Here is a 19,938-nt window from a genome sequence, read left to right as displayed (position 1 = left end):
TATGTGTAAAAAAACAAGCCGAGCGGGCAGTGCGTCTCCCATTGGCTTCGCGCGCTTCGAGGGGGCGCGGCCTCTCCTCATGAATAACCACTACTCCACCCACTGTCGCCATGGGAACATGCAAATTTAGCCGCTGCGCCGCCGGTGATTGGCGGGAGCCTCCTTGGCGGGCCCGGGGGCGGTGCCGGGGCGGAGAGCCGGGCAGGGAAAGGAAGATGGCGGCGGCGGAGCGGAGCAGATCCCCGGTTCCCGGGGGGTCCCCGGTGCCGGCCTGTATGTTCGCCCCGGAACCCGGCTCCCCGGGCGGCCGGCCTCGCGTGGCGGCGGCCGCCTGTCCCCTCCGCGCAGCCTTCGACGGCGAGGACGGCGAGGCTCTCAACGGCGAGCCCGAGATCGACCTCACCAGTAAGGTAGGCCCGGCGGGGGGGCGGGCGGTGGCGAGCGCCATCACCCCGCCAGGCCCCCGCTGCTCTCCTCCCTGCCGGTCGGCCGTGCGCCGGGGGCTGCCCCCGAACCTGACTGCTCCCCCGCACCTCTTGCAGGAGAGCGAGAGGCGGGGGCCCGCCTGCTTCTGCCGGGACGGGAGGCTCCCCTGAACGCCCCGCCGGCCCCAGCATCACCTGGGCGGGCGGCAGAGCCAGAGGTGCCGTGTGGAGGCGGCCGGGAGAGGCGCAGTAAAGTTGTCCCGTACCCCGGCAGGGACAGGAGGGTGCTAGCAGGCTGCTCCGCCCTGCGCCTTCCCCGCCTCGGCTGCTCGGGGGGAACGCCAGCCCGCAGCCGGTGTAGCAGTCTCAGGAAGCGCAGGGTTTGGAGCTGTCAGCTGCTGCAACGTCCCGCTGACGTTTGCTCTCCGCGCTGGGTCTCTGTAGTTATCTCTGCTGCCAGTTGTACTAGTTCCTGGGACTTTCTCTCCAATCTTAAAAAGAGGTCAGAGCTTGTAACTTTTGAGCACAAGAGCCCAGTGACAAGGGTCCTTTGATCTTGCAGACAGGGTTAAGTCAACGCAGAAAAGACTTGTTCACCTTGTGCAGCTCCTTTCTAGGATCCCAGTGACAAAACTGTGTGGTGGTCTTATTTCTGTCAGAACCATTCTCGCTTCCATCCTGCAGGAAGGTACATTGTAGTAATATGTGTGTGCCAGAGCCTGCCACAGACTTAGTTGCCTTCTGTCACCGTCTTCTATTTTTTTCCCCAGTTGGCTGATCTCTTTAACTGTATGCCTTTTGCTGCCACGGATTTGGTGTGCTGTGGTGCTATCTCCCGCTCTAAAGTCTCCTGAAAACTTCATTTGATCCACTTGTAATTATATGATCCAGAATTCAGCATAGCTATTGTTTCCTCCTAGTTTTCTGTCATCCTTCCTCTTAATGTTTCCAGCTTAAGTTGTTCCAGAGTCCTGGACTTCCTTGCCCTCTATGCACAGAGAAGGAAAGAGGAATTGTGTCTGTGGAAACCTTGTTCTTTTTAATGGCTATTTTACAATATGGTACTGTATTAAAGCAAGTGTTACAAAGATGTCTTGTAAGTTAGTAAAGAACAGAAATCAAACCTGTAGTATCTATTGATCGTGCCTTAATGAGCTGGAAAAGATTTTTATACAGGATGCCAGTATTGATCTGTGCTTTGTCTTGGACGTGACTGCTGTGGAAGAAGGCCAAGGAAGGTGCCAAGGACTGCATCACTGATTCTTGACAGCCAGGAACCTGACCAAAATTCCGGCAAAGAGAGAAGAGTGCTTTTCTCCCACAAACTCCCATTTGTGGTGTCAGTCTGTCTTCCATTCCTAGAAATCTGGAGGTGCTGTGGAGGTGGTAGGTAAGCATTTTTTTTGACCTTTATTACAATTTGCTTTTCCATATAGCACTGTGCACCTGCTGTCTTTTCCCTGGACTTTTCGTTCATCCCCACCTTGGATGAGAGCTGAAACTGTGAACTCTGCTCCATCTTTCTGAGTTAATCTCCCATTGTGTGCTCAAAGCAATAATCCCATATGGTGAGAATGCAGTAGCTGACCTGTGCCTCCCTGACCTCCCCTCCAATCTTTTCTGTCCTCCCAGCTGAATTGTTCCCCTTCAATCCCTACTTAAAATGGGGATTCCCACTGCAATCAGTTTGTTTGATAGTTGCTAGTTCTGTCCTGGTCCTTCTGACCCACCCCTGGCTGTGTTAATACTTTCTCCCCGGTCCTTTCCCTGTGTGTAAGGTGAGCTCTTTTTAGAGAGGAACACTTTGGGATTCTCTTATCCAGTGCACCATGTCAGCTGGTCAGGGAAACAGTTCTATTCATCAGCACAAATTTTGATCTTAATGGGTGTTTGTTTTCCCTTCAGTGCCAGCACACTGCAGCAGTAATCAACTTTCAGGTCAAAAACCATAGCACACAAGGCTATTAGTGAAGCTGATACTTACTTTAGATCTATATTGACAACAGAACACAATAGCACCTGAACAATGTATGACTACAGGGCATAGAAAACAGAATATGACATTACAGAAGGTGCCTTTCCCCTAGCTCCTCGTTGGCTGATGGTGGCTTTCCAGCCATGCAAAATAACAGGCTCTGTTTTTCCAGTAAAGAGCAGCACTGTGTACCACATAGTATTTGGTTTGCCCCTAATACTTATAGTTTGTTTGCCTCATGGAGGCAGGCAAAGCCACCTCTCCCCAGAGACTGGGAAGGGACTTGAGAGAAGGCATTTTGAACTTGTGAGATATTTCTTTCTGCTGTCTTAAGAATAAAACAATAACTGTTTGTCACTTTTTTGCTCTATAGGAAACCTGAGGTTGCTAGACCCACATGGCTCCTACTGATAACTGCTCAGTGCCTGACAAAGTGGAAAGAACAAAAGTGAACATTTTTGACTTTGTGAAAGCCTCTTAAAAACATGCATTCGTGGTGCAGGCATGGAAGGGTTGCTCAAAGGTGAAAAGCAAAAAAAAGGCAGAGGAGCCAAAATGGAGGGCTTCTCTTCAACTGAGGAGATGGCAGGGGACAGGCTCTCTCCATCCAGGAAGCTAAAGAGAGTTTTAAAACAGCGTGTCACATCTTGCAGTGACCCAAGAAACCACGCAACTGGCTGGGGCTGCAACTGCAGAAATAGCTATCAGAAATGCTGAGTGGCATTGGAAGGTGTGATCCATGAAAGCTGCTGTTTTATCTCCAGATACTTCTCTTGGTGTCCTACTGTGTCATACGAGCTGTGAACTTCATGGGCTGCAGAGTAAACTTTGGAGGCAGTCTGCTACTGGAGCACCCTTCAGGAGCCCCCTTTACATGGCAGTGAAAGCAGCAGTGTGGGGTAACAGTGTTGTGGGCTGATATCAGTGAGCCTGTGCTGTTTGAGGCCCCCGGCTCTCCTGCCTGGCAATGTGAGGAAAGGGTACAATGAGCTGCTGAGTGCCTTGGTACTTGTTACAGCACCCTGCCTGCTCACACTGCTGAAGCACTTGGACTCAGAAGAACAAAGCTGGTGATGAGACTTGAAGAAACTGAAGTTAGTTTGCCCTGTGCTGGTGGCCCCTGCTATTTTATTGATCTTTGTGTGTGTTACAGCCCGTTTAATAGGTCTTCCTGAGTCTCTGGCTTGTGCTAGTGCACTGGCCTAAAGAATGAGCTTTTCTGCTGTGCATCCAGGTATTCCTGAAAGTACTTGCAGGGCAAAATGAGCCCTGCACATCAAAACACAGCCTTCCATTCCTACTCAGATTGAGCCTCTCAACAGTTGCTGATTTCGCTCTCAAGGCATTTGCATCCAGTGGTTTCCCTCAAGAAGAAAATGAAACTAAAAGGAAAACAGAACTGGAAGAAAAACTAATAAAAGCAAAACTCATTCTTTTATAGCATGAAATAGACTGTGACCTTGCAGAGCAGAGTGCTTTGGTACGCTTTGCAGACCACGCCAAGTAGTTGAAAGGCTTAGGTAGGGCATGTGTCCAAAAGGGGCACGTGAAGGTGATTGTATCTCTTGTAGCTGTCTGGCCCATGCAGACACATCCCTGCTGTCTGGGACCCTTAACATCTGTGGAAAAAGTTGTTTTGGCAGCCTTAAACCTTCTAACCAGCACCTGCTGTTTGTGCTTCAGTCTTAAGCATCATCATTATGGTTTTGGAAATCTGCTTAAACATTATTTGTGAGAGATTGGGTTCCTTTACATTCTAGATTTCCAAAAAAGGCCTTCATCAAGTGTGTAATAGTGGTGGTAAAGGTAGTTTCTCCTTGAAAACACATTGTGTTAACTGTGCCAAGCAAATCAGGCAGTGTTAGGGCATGTTCGGCAGACTTGAGGATTTTATTGTCATCTGCTCTAAACCATATATTTTAGGCAAACATCTAATTTAGCACAGCTTTCAGTCTCCATGCATAATGAAGGGAAGTGCTTCTTTCTGAGTGTGATTTTGGGACGTGTGTGTAGGGACAGCTGTGGATGTCACTGAGTGTTGGCACAGGTGTGTCTGCCTTTAGGGCTCCTGGTGGGTGTCAGCCTTTAGTAACTGTTAATAAAAGTGCCTTTTTCACAGAAAGGTGTATCAGTTGCTTCAGCTATCAGACTACTGTACTGGAATGCTCGGCCACCAAGAGATTTGTAAACATGGAGGCAGCCAGAGAGCAGGTAGAGTGGCTGATGGAGGTCTCCTTGGTCTGTCACTGCCATGCCACCATTGTGGCTGCTCTGTGCAAGTGTCCTCTGCTGTACTGTGCAGTGAGCAGTGCAGGTTTCTTCCAGAAATGGTGCTATTCCATTCTAGGAAAAATAATTCCTGAAGCACTCTCTTGTCCTCATTTCCTGCTTTCTTTCTGTTTTATTTTTTTATTCTCTTGATGTTCCTGCAGGGAAGGGCAAAGGAAGTTTGATTATTGCAATAGCTGCAGTCCAAGTTTGTTGGTAGCACAGCTGCTGGCCTACAAAACTGCAGCTCTCCACTGCTGAAACCTCCAGATGAGCTCATACAAATTGCTTTGCATGTCTGCCCCTCAGCACCGTTGTGTAAAGTACCTAAAATTTGAAAATAATGCTTATTTGTGTTCTCTCCTTTCCTTCTGCCCCCTCAGAAAACGGAAGGGGACATCAAATATGTGAAAGACTTAAAAGATGCTCTGGATTTTGGTGCCCAGGTGTTCTCTGCAGTGAGGTCTGGTTGGCTTTCTCTGGCTGTCCAGTCATGCTTCAGGGGAGCAGCAGCACTCTTTGCAGCAGAGATTGTGGTACCCAGCTAAGGAATTTCTGTGGAGAAAATATCTGCTCCCCTTTCTGTTTTCCTTGAATGAAAACATATTGGAGTGTTCACTTAAATGTGGCTTTTAAACATTGGTTACATCAAAATGAGATGCTTGGTATTCTTACTCTCTTTGAAGTGTATTTTCCTGCATAAATGAACTCTGAGCTCAGACAAACAACCTTGTGCAGTGTCACAAGGAAGTAGCTGTCAGCAAAACTGGCTTAAAAAACAAAACAAAGCCACCACAAAGTGGTCCTGGGAAAAGACTCCTTCTCTTTCAATAAAGCACATAGATTGATTGTACTTGTAACTGAAGCTGGTTTTGAAGTTGTTTGCCTGACATCTGCAAATAGATATTCAATCTTTTTTTGCAGCTGGTGATGGTGAGTCCAACTTCAGAACAGTATGACAGTTTGCTCCAGCAGATGTCAGAGAGGATTGATGAGGGATGTGGGGAGACCATCTATGTCATTGGACAAGGATCAGGTGCGTATAGCTTCCCCAGCAAAACAACAAAAAATTATTAAAATTATACGAAGAACCTGGTTCATCTAACTGGACTGCTGCTGCAGTTAATGCTTACTTTTCCAGAATGACTTGAAAATTATCATAAAATATATCAGAATATGTGGGACAGATTCTTTTGTTTTATCCCTGCCAACAACAGTCTCATGTAGTGGAGCTAAATATATATTTTTTTATAAAATCATGCAAGTTCTTTTTAGAAAATAATTAATATCTTGTCTGAGCACACCAGGAAAAGACAAAGAATCTAAAATTATAATAACGGCTTTAGTACAGATGTCCTCAATGTCTGTGAAGGTCTTGTTCTGTCTAATTTTGTTCACTGCTCTGTTGGAAATAACATATTTTTACCCCACAGGAATTTATTATAGATACTTCGCATAGCCAAAATATATGCTGCTGACTTTCTGTGGTAGTATGTGTCTGCTATGGAGGGAAGAGTTTTCCTTTGCTCAGCATGAGACCTTTATTGTCACATTAATTTGTGTGCGACTGCAGTCATTTGCCTTTGCAGATTTTAGCAGTTAGCATGGATTACATTTTTGTTCTTTTTGACAGTTTGAGTATTTGCATCTGATGCTGGTGAATGCTGGTAAAGGGCAAAGCATGCCCTTGCTTTGAAATAGAAATTTCTGAATATCAAATAATTGTCTATCGTTATCATAAGGCAAAAGACATGTTTCAAGTATACTGGATATCTACTGATATGAAGTTGTCATGATCAGACATTTGCTGTGTTTGAGGAGGAATATGAAACCCTGCCAAGACTGGCTGAAAAAATGGCGAGAGGGAGCTGTGTAACCTCAGAACTCTGTGCTTTTTGGGTTTTCTTGGAGTTTTGTGAAGCAGCCAACCTAGAGGAGAAGCCAGAATTAAATGAGCAGTGTTCATGCAACCAGGGATTATGCTCTTGCCTCCAAGCAAGCTTCCCACATGTAAACTGTATCTTTGGTGTTTGGGATAAGCACATCTGCAGTGGAGATCTAGCTAGTCAGGCTAGTACCTGCTTTCTTTTCTAGGATACCTTGTGAGAGTGTTAACTGGTGGTTGTTGCAATGATTTACTTAGAAGCAGGCATTTGTTTCTTAAAATATGAGGGTAAACTTCTGACTTCATTTTGGGTTGCAGCGTAGTTGAGGAAGATGGGGGTATTTTCAACAAAGAAAGGATCTTGATCCTGCCACTGTCACTCCTTCTCATTCCCTTTCAGCATGTGTGATTTTGATCATCCCAGATACCCAACTCAGCTGTCTGAGAAGCAATTGAAGACTGCCATAGGAAGATTATTTGTTCAGCAGTAGTGACCTTTCCCTTTCTCCCCTGGGTTTTGCCATCTCCTGTCCCCTACTTCTCATTCCCCTCCTATAACCCGAGACTTGTTTTAGTTTTTCTCAGTCTCAGCCAGCTTATGAGCAAGGTTGGAAATTGCCCAGTAACACGGCTAGTTTTAGAGCTGGGCAATAATTAAAATGCTGATAAGTTCATGCAAACTGCAGTTCCTGCTTACCAGCCGATGAGTCAGCCATACATAGGAACATGTACGTGTGGCAATAACTTTGGTCATCCGGGTGCAGTGTGGCTCTCCACCTTTGTTTTTTGTTTTGTGGGCTTTTTTTACCCACAGAGGAGATTCTGGGGTCAAATCTGTGCACATTCACAGCACCTGGACTGGGAAAGAGACAGTGATGGCCTTGACCCTGTCTAGATAGTTGCCACTGGTATGCTCTGACTGTCAGCTCTTTTGCTTGGGTGAGCTGCTCAGAGGAAACAGTGCCACATTTACTGTCTAATGGTCGTGATGCTTCACTCAGAGCTTTCCTTTTGTTAATGCTTTACCTCTTACAGTGTGAGAGGAGATACTTTACTGACTGAAGGACACAAAGTACCTTCAGCAGGTGAAGTAAGGGAGTTGGACAGAAATATGTCTTCATTGCAAATCCCTACATATTTGCTTGTAAAGATTGTGAAGAAAACTCCTCTAGATGAAAGACTGTGGTTTCTAGTGTCTTTTAAGACTTAGAGTGAAGACCATTCCTTTTTATTTTGGGCCAAGGTTGTTTATTCTGTGTACATGGCTGACACCTCCGGTCCACATACCAGTCCCGATGGGTGCGAAGGTCCCAGGCAGGATGACAGTGCTGCTGCCTGTTGCAAGGTGGTGCTCACTGACTGCCTTTGTCTCCTCCACATCACACCAGATGGGACTGAGTACGGGCTGAGCGAGGCAGACATGGAGGCATCCTATGCCACATTGAAGAGCATGGCAGAGCAGATCGAGGCAGACGTGATCCTCCTAAGGGAGCACCAGGAGGCCGGGGGCAAGGTGCGCGACTACCTGGTTCGGAAACGTGTGGGTGACAACGACTTCCTGGAGGTCAGGTGAGGAGCCGGGTGGAGACAGGGTTAGTCAGCAGCTCAGCTGCATTTTTAACCTGTGAGCAGTGCATGCTGCTGAGCCAGCAACGCCGCTCTGGGTCTGGGTGTTGGAGCTACCCAACAAAGGGAGTCGAGCTTGACCACTCCTTGGTGATGAAATTGCCTTTTTGTTGTTGTTGCTGTCTCTTTTGTGAGCAAACTGTTGGTGGAAATTTGCCTGTGTTTAGAAGAGGGCTGTTGCTCTCTAAGTAACAGCCTCACAGTTGGGGGCGTCTTTTAGTATGCTGCGTTGCCAGAGGACACGTGTGCATGTGGCGGTATGTATGTGTATCTTAGCTCACTGCTGGAACACAATACATGGCTGTATGTACATGTATATATGCACATTGCTGGAACACAACACTTTTGACAAAGGATCCAGTTCTGTTCCAAGACTGTGATGATCCAAGTCACCTTTTAATGGACATATACTAGCTTACATAACATGACTTGAGAGTCTGCCCAGACCTGGATGGAGAGGATTTCCAACATTTGCCAACAGCCATAATAGACACATTGATCAAAGAAGGAACTTGCTGTAGGACATGGCTTTCTCCTAAAATATTTCACCTTTTTTTTAAGCTTATCCGTTTCTGGGAACAACTATTTTAATTTTTGTGCTCTTCTTAGTGCATGGTGCTGTTGCAACATAGGAAATGTGAGAAAGGCAGAGGTGTTCTAGACCGAGTTGGGATTTAGTCTTCCTTTTGAATTGCCGCAGTGTTTATGTTGGATTGCAGAGACAAGGAGTCGGAAAAGAGACACACTGTGTGGCATTGAGCAACATCACATTCAGTTGACTATGTTATGGACACCCATGACAATGTTTCCACAGCCTTCTGTCAGAACTCAGGACATCCCTCTGGCTGTCCTAGAGTGCCGAGGCCCCTGCCAGGGGACTCAGAGACCCTGGCACGGAGCCCAAGACACTTGTGGTTTTGATTATGACCCATGGAGCAAATTACCAACCTTATACGAAGATCTGCAGGCCACAACAGTTTAAGTAGAATGATAGTGAATTTATCATGTAGTGAAAAAAAGACTTTTGGGGTTTTTAGAATGGCGGTTCAGGGGGCAAGATGGAAGAATCTGGGCATGTCCAGCCTTTCTCCTTCTTCTTCTTCTTGGCCTCCATCTTCTGCTGTGATGTTGGCACTCTTAAATTGGTTTGGAGTAGAAGCTCACTGTCTAACACAGGTGATAGGTATTGGAAAGTAATTGTAAATATTGTAGACATAGTTTTTAGTATTAAAAGATAACACAGCCCTGGGGGCAGGCAGAGTGCCTTGGGCTGTCTTGCTGAGCGGACCTCAGCTGGACAGGAGAAAAAATTTTATAGATAAGATACAATAAACAACCTTGAGACAGAGAACTGAAGAGCTCTGACTCCTTCTTTGAGTGCCAAGCTGAGAAAAGAGACTTTCTAACATGTCTCGGGGTCTTTCTGACCAGCTAGAGATCCTGAAAGTCTTCCACATCCCAGTGCCCAGAGTCTGGGATCTCCACTATTAGTTAATAACTGTAAAAGAATCTCTGCTCTGCTCGTGAAGCTCTAATATTTTTTAATCTCTGTTTGAAGGATAGGGAGCAAAAGCCAGTTATTTGCAGGAGCAGTGATGTTTGGGTTTTTTGGATCACTTGTTCATTTCTTCAGGTACTGTATTTTACCAGGCTCCTTTTCCTTTCCCCTGCAGGGTAGCAGTAGTTGGCAATGTGGACGCAGGGAAGAGCACCTTGCTGGGGGTCTTGACTCACGGCGAGTTAGACAATGGCCGGGGCTTTGCTCGGCAAAAGCTCTTCCGCCACAAGCACGAGATTGAGTCAGGCCGCACCAGCAGCGTGGGCAACGACATTCTGGGCTTTGACAGCGAGGGCAATGTGGTGAACAAGCCTGACAGCCACGGTGGCAGCTTGGAGTGGACAAAGATCTGTGAGAAATCCACCAAGGTCATTACTTTCATTGACCTGGCTGGTCATGAAAAATACCTGAAAACCACTGTCTTCGGCATGACCGGCCACTTGCCTGACTTCTGCATGCTTATGGTAGGTAGCAAGAAAGATGGACCATACCAGCTGGAGCAGGGCTGTTCACAGCTTTAACAGCCTCGACTTCTTTCCTGTTGCAAAGTGCCTGTGGGGTTTTGGAGGGAGGCAGCATCTCACAGTGTACAGGAGAGCAGAAGCCTCTGTGGCTATCTGTCCTGTACTGTGAGGCAAGTGCCCCAGCACTGTCAGTCCCAGACAGGCCCAAGGTTTGTGATTCTTGAAAATGGAAGGATTTCTGAATTTTAGAAAACCTTATTAAAACTGGGGAGAAATGAGTCAGTCCTCTACCAGCGTCCAACAACCTCTGAGATGAGCTTGGTCTGGTCATATGGCCCCAGTGGCACATCTACAACTTAACCACAGTCTACTGCATGTCTGACAAAAGGTTTTCTCAGTAATCCAGCTTACTGCAGAAGAAACATTGACATCCCTGTATTTTATATCCCTGGTGTAGGTTGGGAGTAACGCTGGGATTGTTGGAATGACCAAGGAGCACTTAGGCCTGGCACTTGCACTTAACGTTCCTGTCTTTGTTGTGGTGACCAAGATTGACATGTGCCCTGCCAACATCCTGCAAGGTGAGTCTTACAGGCTCTCTCCACAGCTGTTTCTTACCTCTGTGTGTTGCTGTCCTCTGCTTGGGTTCAGCAATTATTGCTGGAAGAAAGCTGTTTAATCTGGTTCTGACTGCATCCTGAATACCTTCCAGAAATCTATCCTTTTCCCTTGCTCATTTTGCAGGTGGTTGACTTATACTCACCATGTCAAACTTACCCATGCTGGGGACTCAGCTTAGCAGCCCAAAAGTGTTTGCTACAAGGTTTTGCTTAATTGAGCTCTAAGAGGAGCAGCATACATTTGGGGTTTGGGCTTTGCTTTCTCTCTGGATGTTTAAACCTGGAAGAAAAGTCTAGAAGTTCTTTTGAAAGCTGCTTTCCTCCCTGCCCACAGTTTCAGTGTGATCTTGAGCTGTGATAGGACTTGATCTCCCCCTGCTGTTAGTGAAGGGGCAGCTGCTTGTTACCTCCTGCTCACCTGGGCACTTCTCAGGTATGCTGGCATGACTACAGCAGCTCCTTCCTCTTGTCTGAACAACCAACCAACACTTAATAAATCATGGTTTAAAGCAGCTACATATGTAGGCTACGGTAGCAGGATGGGAGGCAGGACTAGACTCAAGACTAGTCTTGGGGATGGCAATGAGTAGCATGGGCTATAGATTTTTTTCTCAGCAGAATTAAAGAAGCAACTCTAACCCCAGCAGTATCCCATTAACCCAAGCATGCTGCTTTTTTAGGCTGTGACCTATTCTCTCTTCTAAAATTCTCTTTAAGGATTTCTCATGCCTTCAGAAACATGCTGGGGTTAATTGGAGCAATGGGTTTTTTGATAATCAGTCCTCCTGCTACTGACTGTAGTTCAGTGCATTACTATAAAAATCCTAAATATGTTTCAGGCAAATATATGCATGTGATCAGAAGATAATCTTTATATCTCTATACTAGATGTATGGCAAAAAAAATGGAAGGCCTGACCATAAAATAATTACTGGGAAGGAAGGAGAACCTTTGGCTCAGTGTGAGGAGAAAAGAGCTGCTCTTGGGAGAAGCTACTCCTGTGACATGCTCTGTTTAAAGTAAATAGACTCAAGATTTGATTCAAGTATATCTGTGAAGAGTAGATGGCCTGATTAGATGTTTGTGTTTCTGTATCCAAAACATTACTTTCCCATAGGCAATCACTTGTTTACAAAAACCCGTCTAATTGTATGACAATTGTAGAACATAAATTTTTTGCTCTTTTAAGCCCTTAGTACCCTTTTCTGTTTTTTCTTTATTTATTGTCAGGCACTTTGTAGGAGGTTGATACTAGTGCATCAGGTAATGCCCCTGCTGGATATGAGGCTTAGAAAATAAGTTAAAAAGAGGCAAAAGCTGAAAATTGGGAGCCGTGAGATTTGTCCCAGAACACTGATTTCTGAGTATGGTCCACCCACATTGTTCTGGTCTATGATGATAGTCTTTACCTCTTTCATGCTTCTCCAGCCTCCTATGGCAAGTTGACCGCCAGGGAAAATGTGTTGAGGTTTGGTCAAAATTGCTTTTCAATTAGCATATTCCCAAATGTTTCTGTCCTGATTTTCAATTAATTCACTTTGCAAAATCCTTCTAGAAAGAGGAAATACCTTGTAACTTCGTAGAGCTACTAATAGACAGCTACAAAATGTCTACTTCACAGCACTGCAATCTTGTCTGTCTGCTCCTGTGTGGCGTGCCTTGGCAGCAGGCTAGCTGGCATGAAATGGAAGATGGAATGGCTCCTAAGTCCTACCTGGGCTGCAGCAAATTCACAGTCTCACCTTTAGCCATCTTCTCCTGTCTTATCTGTGGCCAGAGCACCCGTCTCCCTTTGGGGAGAGACCCCACAAAAGTGATTTGTAAAGAGGGGAGATGCTGCCCTAACAATATTCATTTCACCCTTTAAGAAACCCTGAAGCTGTTACAGCGACTGCTGAAGTCCCCAGGGTGCAGGAAGATTCCCGTGCTGGTTCAGAGCAAGGATGATGTCATTGTAACAGCCTCCAACTTCAGCTCAGAGAGGTAACTGGAGTAGAGGAGAATCACTTCTCTTTCAATCCTATGTGGAGACTGGGTGAGGAGATTCAGAGAGTCCCATTGTCTAGATGTGTGAAGGTTGCATCTGCCATGTGGAGTGTGTTCCATAAGAGTGTGTTAATTTTGAGGTTGATCTGCTTGTGTTCCCCTCTCTGAGGAAATGAGAGGCTGCTTCTGGGCAGTCTGCAGAAGACAGCAGGGCATTTGGCTTCCTTCAGTTCTTTCTTCAGAACCTTATACCTTTTCCCAAATGTCATTGGAAGGCAGAGGCAATGTTGCAGGTTTTCAGACATGGGGTGTTGTGCATCTGACTGCTTGCCAGGCTCTCCCTTCCTAGTACAGTAGATTGAATTAGTCCCAAGATTTTGGATGTCTCCCTACATGTGGAAGCCAGGTAGGAAGGTGAACTAACTCCATTTTCATCAATTTTCCTTTACAGGATGTGCCCAATTTTCCAGATTTCAAATGTTACTGGGGAGAATCTAGATTTGCTGAAGATGTTTCTTAATCTCTTGTCTCCACGGACCAGTTACAGGGAAGAAGAGCCAGCAGAATTCCAGATAGATGATACTTACTCTGTCCCGGTAAGGGGCCTGGTATTTGGAAGAATATTGTGTTCCCTCTTTTAGGCTGAAAAAAGTATCTTCTCTAGAGAGGAGAGTTCTAGAGCTCTTCTGCTGGCCTGGTAGAGTAACCACAATTACTTTTTTTTCTTTTTTGGCATAGGGTGTAGGAACAGTTGTCTCTGGGACGACCCTGAGAGGCCTGATCAAGCTAAATGACACCCTGCTGCTGGGGCCAGATCCCCTTGGCAACTTCCTTCCTATTGCTGTCAAGTCCATCCACCGCAAGAGGATGCCCGTCAAGGAGGTGCGGGGAGGCCAGACTGCCTCCTTCGCCTTGAAGAAGGTGAGCTGATCTCCTCTAGACCCCCAGAACAGGAACTGCCCTCTTGATTTTCGAGTGTTCTCAGAGTTCAGCTGCAGTAAGGCTGTTTCTGCAAACATCAGCTGCCTCATGTTGCAGTGGAATGGAATCCCATAGAACCTCTGTGGTTCCACATCCTGGTTTTTCCTCCTAGCAGCTGCCTGGGGATAGCAATGCCACTAGATAATGATGTTGGAAATATCTAAGAAAGTGAAGGCATTGCAAGAAAAGTCTCCTTTTGTTCTGGAACTGCATTAGTAGCCTGCACAATGTATTTGAACTACTCCTCTTGGCTTGTAGGACCAACTGCATTATTTGGGATTTAAAAATCAGCAAAATTTGATATAACTCCTCTTGCAAAAGGTTTTTGTCAATAGAAGCTTCACTTATTTTAAGGGGCTATAGTTTAAGCTACACCATACTTCATGTGTTCAGGCTTATCATGTTATATTAACAGACATCATGATTTAGGAGAGATAATTTTCTTGGATAATGTGCAACCAGGATGTATGTTTTGCTTTTAAAGGATGAGTGAGGTAAATGTGTCAAGTGTCCAGAATTTCCAGTACTCTAAAGCTTCCTTATAAACTTCAGCTGAATTTGATTTTTGCAACCTTTACGTGATATCCTGTACATAACATGCAGCTCTTCCTTTGCCTTCTACTGGGCATGAGGTAGTATCTGTGAAATCCCTTAGGATTCTGCGGGATGCAGTCAGCCAGAGCAGCAGATTTCTTCCCTGGAGAATCATGCTAAGGTTTTTTGTGTCTCTGCTTTTCAGATCAAGCGTTCTTCCATCCGGAAAGGAATGGTAATGGTGTCACCCCGCCTGAATCCACAAGCGTCGTGGGAGTTTGAAGCAGAGATTCTGGTGCTCCATCACCCCACCACCATCAGCCCACGATACCAGGCCATGGGTACGTGTGTCAGTGTTGGATTGTCTTTGTTTCCCAGTGGTAGCATTTTGTATCAGATCTAGCCTAAGATAATTTTGCTCCTGATGTCTCTGCCAACCTGAATACATGCCACAGTTCCTGGTTTTGCCTTTTCCAGCATTGTGGAAAGGAGACGGAAGGGAGCTTACAGAGGTGAGTGGGGTGGCTATAAGGTAAAAAGGAGATGTGTGCTCTCAAATGTATCTGGAACTTACCTGTGCTGTATCTCCATGGTGCAAAGATTCTCCACTTTCAAATGCTGATGGAAAGTGCTGATAGAAGTGCAGATGCTCATTTTGGGTCCTGTCCTCCAGCTGCTTGGTGTGTAGGATCCTGTTGAGGGTGCTTCAGGACAGGCAGGATTTGAAGGCAGCTGTTCTAACTTATGTGCATGTTCTTTTTGGGAGTGGAACAAAGGCAGCTGTGTGACCTGTACGGTCTTTGCTGTAGGGTGAGGAGCTGCCTCAGATGTGTCTCTGAAGCTCATTCCACTAATGGGCCTGGCTTCTGAAAGCCTCTGTGCTTTACATTCACAGTGCATTGTGGCAGCATCCGTCAGACAGCCACGATTCTCAGCATGGACAAGGACTGTCTGCGCACAGGGGACAAAGCCACCGTGCACTTCCGCTTCATCAAAACCCCGGAGTATTTACACATAGACCAGCGGCTGGTCTTCCGGGAAGGCCGCACCAAAGCTGTGGGTACCATCACTAAGGTAAAGGCTGCTGATTCCCGCCTGCTTTTGCCCATTAGTGACTTCTTACACTGAGAAGCCAGCAGGAGAATCAAGATAGCTCTGGAAGATTGAGGGAAGAGGCTGTGCTTCAACCACAAGCATCAGGCCTGACAGGGGTCGAGGATGACCGATGTGCTTTGTCATGTGGTGCGTCTTTAGCTGGTGTGAATGAGGGAACGTAAACGGAGGGGCTGAGCCATATGCTGCTGGTTCTTAAGGCTCAGTCTCTTTCTGATGTCTTGAAGCTGCTCCATATTTGAGTCATGTTGTGGAGGTTAGAGTGTCACCTCAGCCAAGTGGCCCTTTCCAAGAGTGAAAGATCAGAGGTCTAGGTTTCTTTGAACAGCTGCTGCTGCATCCTTCTCTTTATGGTTATTTTTACAAATTCTCCAGAGGCTTTTTGTTAAAAAGCAGCGTTGAACCTTGCCACATCATCCTGGCTATTTTAATGCTGAGTTTGGCAATTTGCAATTTGCAGCTACTCCAGACCACCAATAACTCACCAATGAACTCCAAGCCACAGCAGATCAAGATGCAGTCAACAAAGAAGGGAGCTGTTACGAAACGAGAGGATGGTGTTCCCGCTGCTGGGATGGCAGCTGGAGGCTCAGCAGCTGGGGATGAGGCCCCCTCAACAGCTGCAGCACCACTGACACCTACTGCCCTGCAACCATTGGTAAGTGAGGAAAATACCGTCTCTGTCCTAGCTGTTTGTGTCATGGTTTCACCTGTTACAGGAAGGGCACTCTAAAGCACAAGTATTATCCCCTCATACCTCAAACTCACCTTGCCACAGGAACAAATAGAAATTTAAGTAGTCTCACAACAGGAATCATAATTCTCTGATATCTGGATGACTCCATGGCTGACCTTCCAGCAGACAGCAGCTTAGGGTACTGGGACAATTCAGGCTGGACCTCAGGAAGTGTCTAGTCTAACCTCCTGCTCTAAATAGGATTAGCTGTGAGGTCAGACCAGGTTGCTCAGGGTTTTATCCAGTCATGTCTTAAAAACCACCCAAGGAGGAACACTGCACAATGTCCCTTGGCAACCTGTTTCACTGCTTTGATCATGTGCACAGTGAAGAAGTGTCTCTATCTACCCAGTAGCTGAACTAGTGAAACACATAACACCAGTCACAGAACAAGTCTTTGATGTCTGAATGAGAGGTAGAATATCCTTAAACTAGAGAAATTACAACCTAAGTATTAGGTACAGGTCATCTGCCCTGTGGAAAAATAAGGATGGGGACATCCAAGAAGGAAAGTCTTTAAATTTCTCTTTAGAGAAATTTATCCAGGTTGTTTTGTTGGTTAGGACTTCTCAGTTCACCTTGTCCATGGAAGATACCTAGTCTTTCTGGCCTGAAAGGAATGGAAGCTCAGTTCTCACTGCAGACCTACTGATCAGCTTTATTACTGATAGAAGAAAGGTCCTTTCCTTGTAGGGTACTTCTGAGGAAGTGAAGGGTTCAGGAACCCACCCTGTCAAGTGACAGGGTGTTCCCCTTCTTAATTCTATCTATGGTAGTTGCCATGGTCAAATCTCACCCTCTTGAGCCAGACTGCTCTTCAAAGGGGGGCCCCTAGCAGGGGTTTTCTCTCTCTGCATATGCCTAGGGCTTCACACACGTCTTCCACCTCGTCCTTGTCTTTCTGTAGCGTTACTGTGGTTGTAAGTAGTGGTCCCAGCTTGCTCTTTGTTTCATCCCTCCCCCTGAGACTGTGGGTTGCTTTTGTTCTTGCTTACGTCTTCCTCTCTCTCCTTGCTGCGTCCCCTCAGCCTGCACTGGATGAAGAGCCCCACAGCCGTGAGGGCAATAAGGTATTTGGCTGCTCTCCAAGAGAAACAGTGGGTTTGCTGAGGTTGGGAAAAGAGTCAGGTAGAGAACCATGGTAGGGGGTGGGGGGCTCTCCTTCAATTCTGTCAAAGTCAAGGGAGCCTGAGGCCTTATTTCTTGTATGCTGAGCCCCATGGCACTTGCTGGCTCTCATGGGAGTGAAGTATTTAGAAACTTGGGAAATCAAAGTCTTCCCAGCTTGAAGGGCAAAACTTCCTGGTGCATCTGTCTCTCCTCCTTCCCTCATGGTGTGTCTGTCTCCCTCCTGCCTTATCTCCTTCCTGCAGTGGTAGAAAGCTGTTCAGTCACAACTGCCCTGCCACTGTCTGAATGTGTGTGTGACCCATCTGAATTCCTGCTGTGTTGATATCCCGACTGAGGGGGTTGCTTTGCACTAAAGTTAGTCTTGTTTTTCAGTCAAAAGTCGGAGGAGGAGGCCGTCGACGTGGGGGTCAGCGCCATAAAGTGAAATCTCAGGGAGCCTGTGTGACTCCTGCCAGTGGCTGCTGAATTTCTTATTCCTCCTCTCTCTGAAGAATTCCTCCCCATCCCTTCATTTCTTATCCAAAAGATCCAGAGCAGCGTAAACCAAAACCCATCCCAGCTGATTGGCTGCAGAAGAATCGTCCCTCCTCCCTGCAGGAAGCGATGGAGAGGAGCATAATTTATAAGCTAATGAAGGTGATAAGACAGAGAACTGAGTAACTGACACCTTCCTCCTCCCCCCGTTGACACATTTTTGTACATCATGGGCTTAGTTTTTATTCTTATTAGTTTTTATTATATTTTGTGTGCATGAAGATGAGAGGGGAGTCTGGATAGAGCTGCAAAGAGCCAGTTAGTTGCCTCCCTCCTCCCTCACCCCTTTCTGTCCATGGGACTTGCTGCTCTCCCCTATTTGCTGTCTCAGATCCAGGGCTTATCAGATACCAGAAATTTCAGACTTGCAAAGGTTAAAACAGGTTGTTTAGGATGGCTCCATGGAGCATTGTTTCATCACCACTGTGGCCTGTGCCAAATATGTTTTGGATTCCCTCCCTCTTAAACTATTTCTAAGTGGATTTAATTTAATGTTGTAATGACTGAAGTTTGAAGGAGAGGGTGAGAAAGTTCCTTAGATGGAGATCTAAGAGGGAAACAAATTGGAAAGCAGTTGTTGATGTAAAGTTCAGGGATCCTATGGTCAATATCCTCAAATAATGTTGAAAGCACTTAAAATTTTAACTAGGAACAGAGTTAAATGGGCAGACATTTACCCACCCAGTTCCCCTTCCCATTGTGCTGCTTTTCCCAGTGTTTGTTCAGTGCACATTGGAGCAAATCTCCCCTGCCTCCCAAGGCTGCAGCAGCTCCACTGACAGTATTAAGAACAGTGCAGGAGCACTCAGTCCGTCCTTTGAGCCAGAGAAAGCCTTCTCACCTCGACGGACAGAGGTCACAGGTGGTAAGATACCTTTGGAACAGAGACACCAGGCTAACATGACCTCCCCTTGATTTTGTTTACTCCAAGATTTCCAAAACCTTTTTGGAACTCACTGGCCAAACTTTGCCACGGCAGAAGTGGGATTTGTCTTCTCCCTTCTTGGCCAAATAGGGCAGTGACAAATTGGTACCAAATTTATAGAAGTGCTCTCAAGGTTGGAAGTACATGGTAATTTTTCTGACTCTCACTGAATTTTTTTTAAGATTTTATTTTTCTTAATGAGAAATTCTGGCTTCTCCAAGAAGGCCCTGCAAGGACAGTTTACAAATTACTGTTAGAATGGTTTTTTTAACCATTTAATGAGTTTGTCAAGTGATTGATTCCTGCTTATTTTTATCTCTTCTAACCCTACCTCCTCCCTTGGCTCTGGTGAGGACAGGAATCATCCTCTGCCAGCTTGTGGTGAGCTCTGGGAGTGTGGTAGCATTTTGAGGAGGAGGTGGCATCCTCAGCAAATCATGGCTCCCCCCAGCAGGCATGGTCAGGCTCGGTTTCTCTGAGAGCTTCCTCCTCCAATGAAGGACTTTTATTTTAATCAGAGAGAGACTGCAAAGTTTCTGTCCCTTCTTAGCAAGTTGTTCCTGTTCCTCACTCTGTGTCACCTGTGTGGAGTTCATTCCAGCTCACCTTGTGACTCTGGGTGGGCTTCCAGGCCAGCTGAGTGGCAGAGTGCATCTCCCGCTGCCAACACCAGCACTCCAAGAGCATTAAGCGGCACGGGAGAGGCAAGAAACGTGGTCTGGAGAGCAGGGTCCTTTGCCTTAGAGACTGCAGTGGGTGGAAGGGGAGGTCAGACAGTCCTTTTCCAAGCTATGTGCCTAAATACCAGCACTCTCCTGGCAAGGGAGGAACTACAGGCGGCTACAACACTAATAGCACCCGCATTGTGAGGGGGTGTGAGGTGTGGCTAAGCACGGCACGAGGGCCTGGCCTGTTTTTCTTCTGGCCCTGTAGCAGCATCAAACTGCATCTGATTTCACTGCCCTCTGCTTCTGAAGGGAGCAGGGAGCTCCAGGCGGTTTTCTCTTTCTCCATTCCTTGTGCTCCAAATGAAGGAGACTGCCGAGACTGAAAGAAGGTTCACTTCAATTTGTGCAAAGGAGGTGGTGTGATCTCTCTTTTGTGACCAGCATTTACAGATCACTCAGGCTGGTGTGATCTATAAAATAAATTTTAAAAAAGTTTGTTCCAAGTAAAA

At 46.4% G+C, this 19,938-nt stretch overlaps 1 protein-coding gene across 3 annotated transcripts; it reads left to right on the top strand.

Moving 5' to 3' along the window:
- The first annotated feature begins 92 nt into the window (after positions 1–92).
- On the top strand, positions 93–19,938 carry GTPBP1 (GTP binding protein 1). 3 transcript variants are annotated; one of them, XM_050969875.1, is made up of 14 exons: positions 99–410; positions 1,651–1,815; positions 2,774–4,611; positions 5,593–5,704; positions 7,942–8,122; positions 9,853–10,201; positions 10,659–10,782; positions 12,690–12,804; positions 13,259–13,403; positions 13,546–13,728; positions 14,528–14,663; positions 15,218–15,396; positions 15,896–16,093; positions 17,675–19,938. In XM_050969875.1, exons 3-14 carry the CDS (start codon positions 4,426–4,428, stop codon positions 17,765–17,767), a joined length of 2,001 nt encoding a protein of 666 aa, XP_050825832.1. In that variant the 5' UTR covers positions 99–410; positions 1,651–1,815; positions 2,774–4,425; the 3' UTR covers positions 17,768–19,938. The 3 variants fall into 3 exon arrangements, with proteins under 3 accessions (XP_009084757.2, XP_050825832.1, XP_030094177.1); XM_030238317.2 differs by having other exon boundaries at positions 543–1,815; XM_009086509.4 differs by lacking the exons at positions 1,651–1,815; positions 2,774–4,611 and having other exon boundaries at positions 93–410.

Source organism: Serinus canaria, chromosome 1A (assembly GCF_022539315.1).
Source record: "Serinus canaria isolate serCan28SL12 chromosome 1A, serCan2020, whole genome shotgun sequence".
In the NCBI taxonomy this organism is placed as follows: Eukaryota; Metazoa; Chordata; class Aves; order Passeriformes; family Fringillidae; genus Serinus; species Serinus canaria.
Note: the sequence above shows the minus strand (reverse complement) of the source record. Positions and strands in the feature narration are given on the sequence as shown.

Coding starts and splice junctions, on each gene's coding strand:
- GTPBP1 (XM_009086509.4), top strand. CDS start 111: ATGGGAACATGCAAATTTAGCCGCTGCGCCGCCGGTGATTGGCGGGAG. Junction 5,705..7,941: donor TGTCATTGGACAAGGATCAG/GTGCGTATAGCT, acceptor ACATCACACCAG/ATGGGACTGAGTACGGGCTG. Junction 13,404..13,545: donor ATGATACTTACTCTGTCCCG/GTAAGGGGCCTG, acceptor TTTTTGGCATAG/GGTGTAGGAACAGTTGTCTC.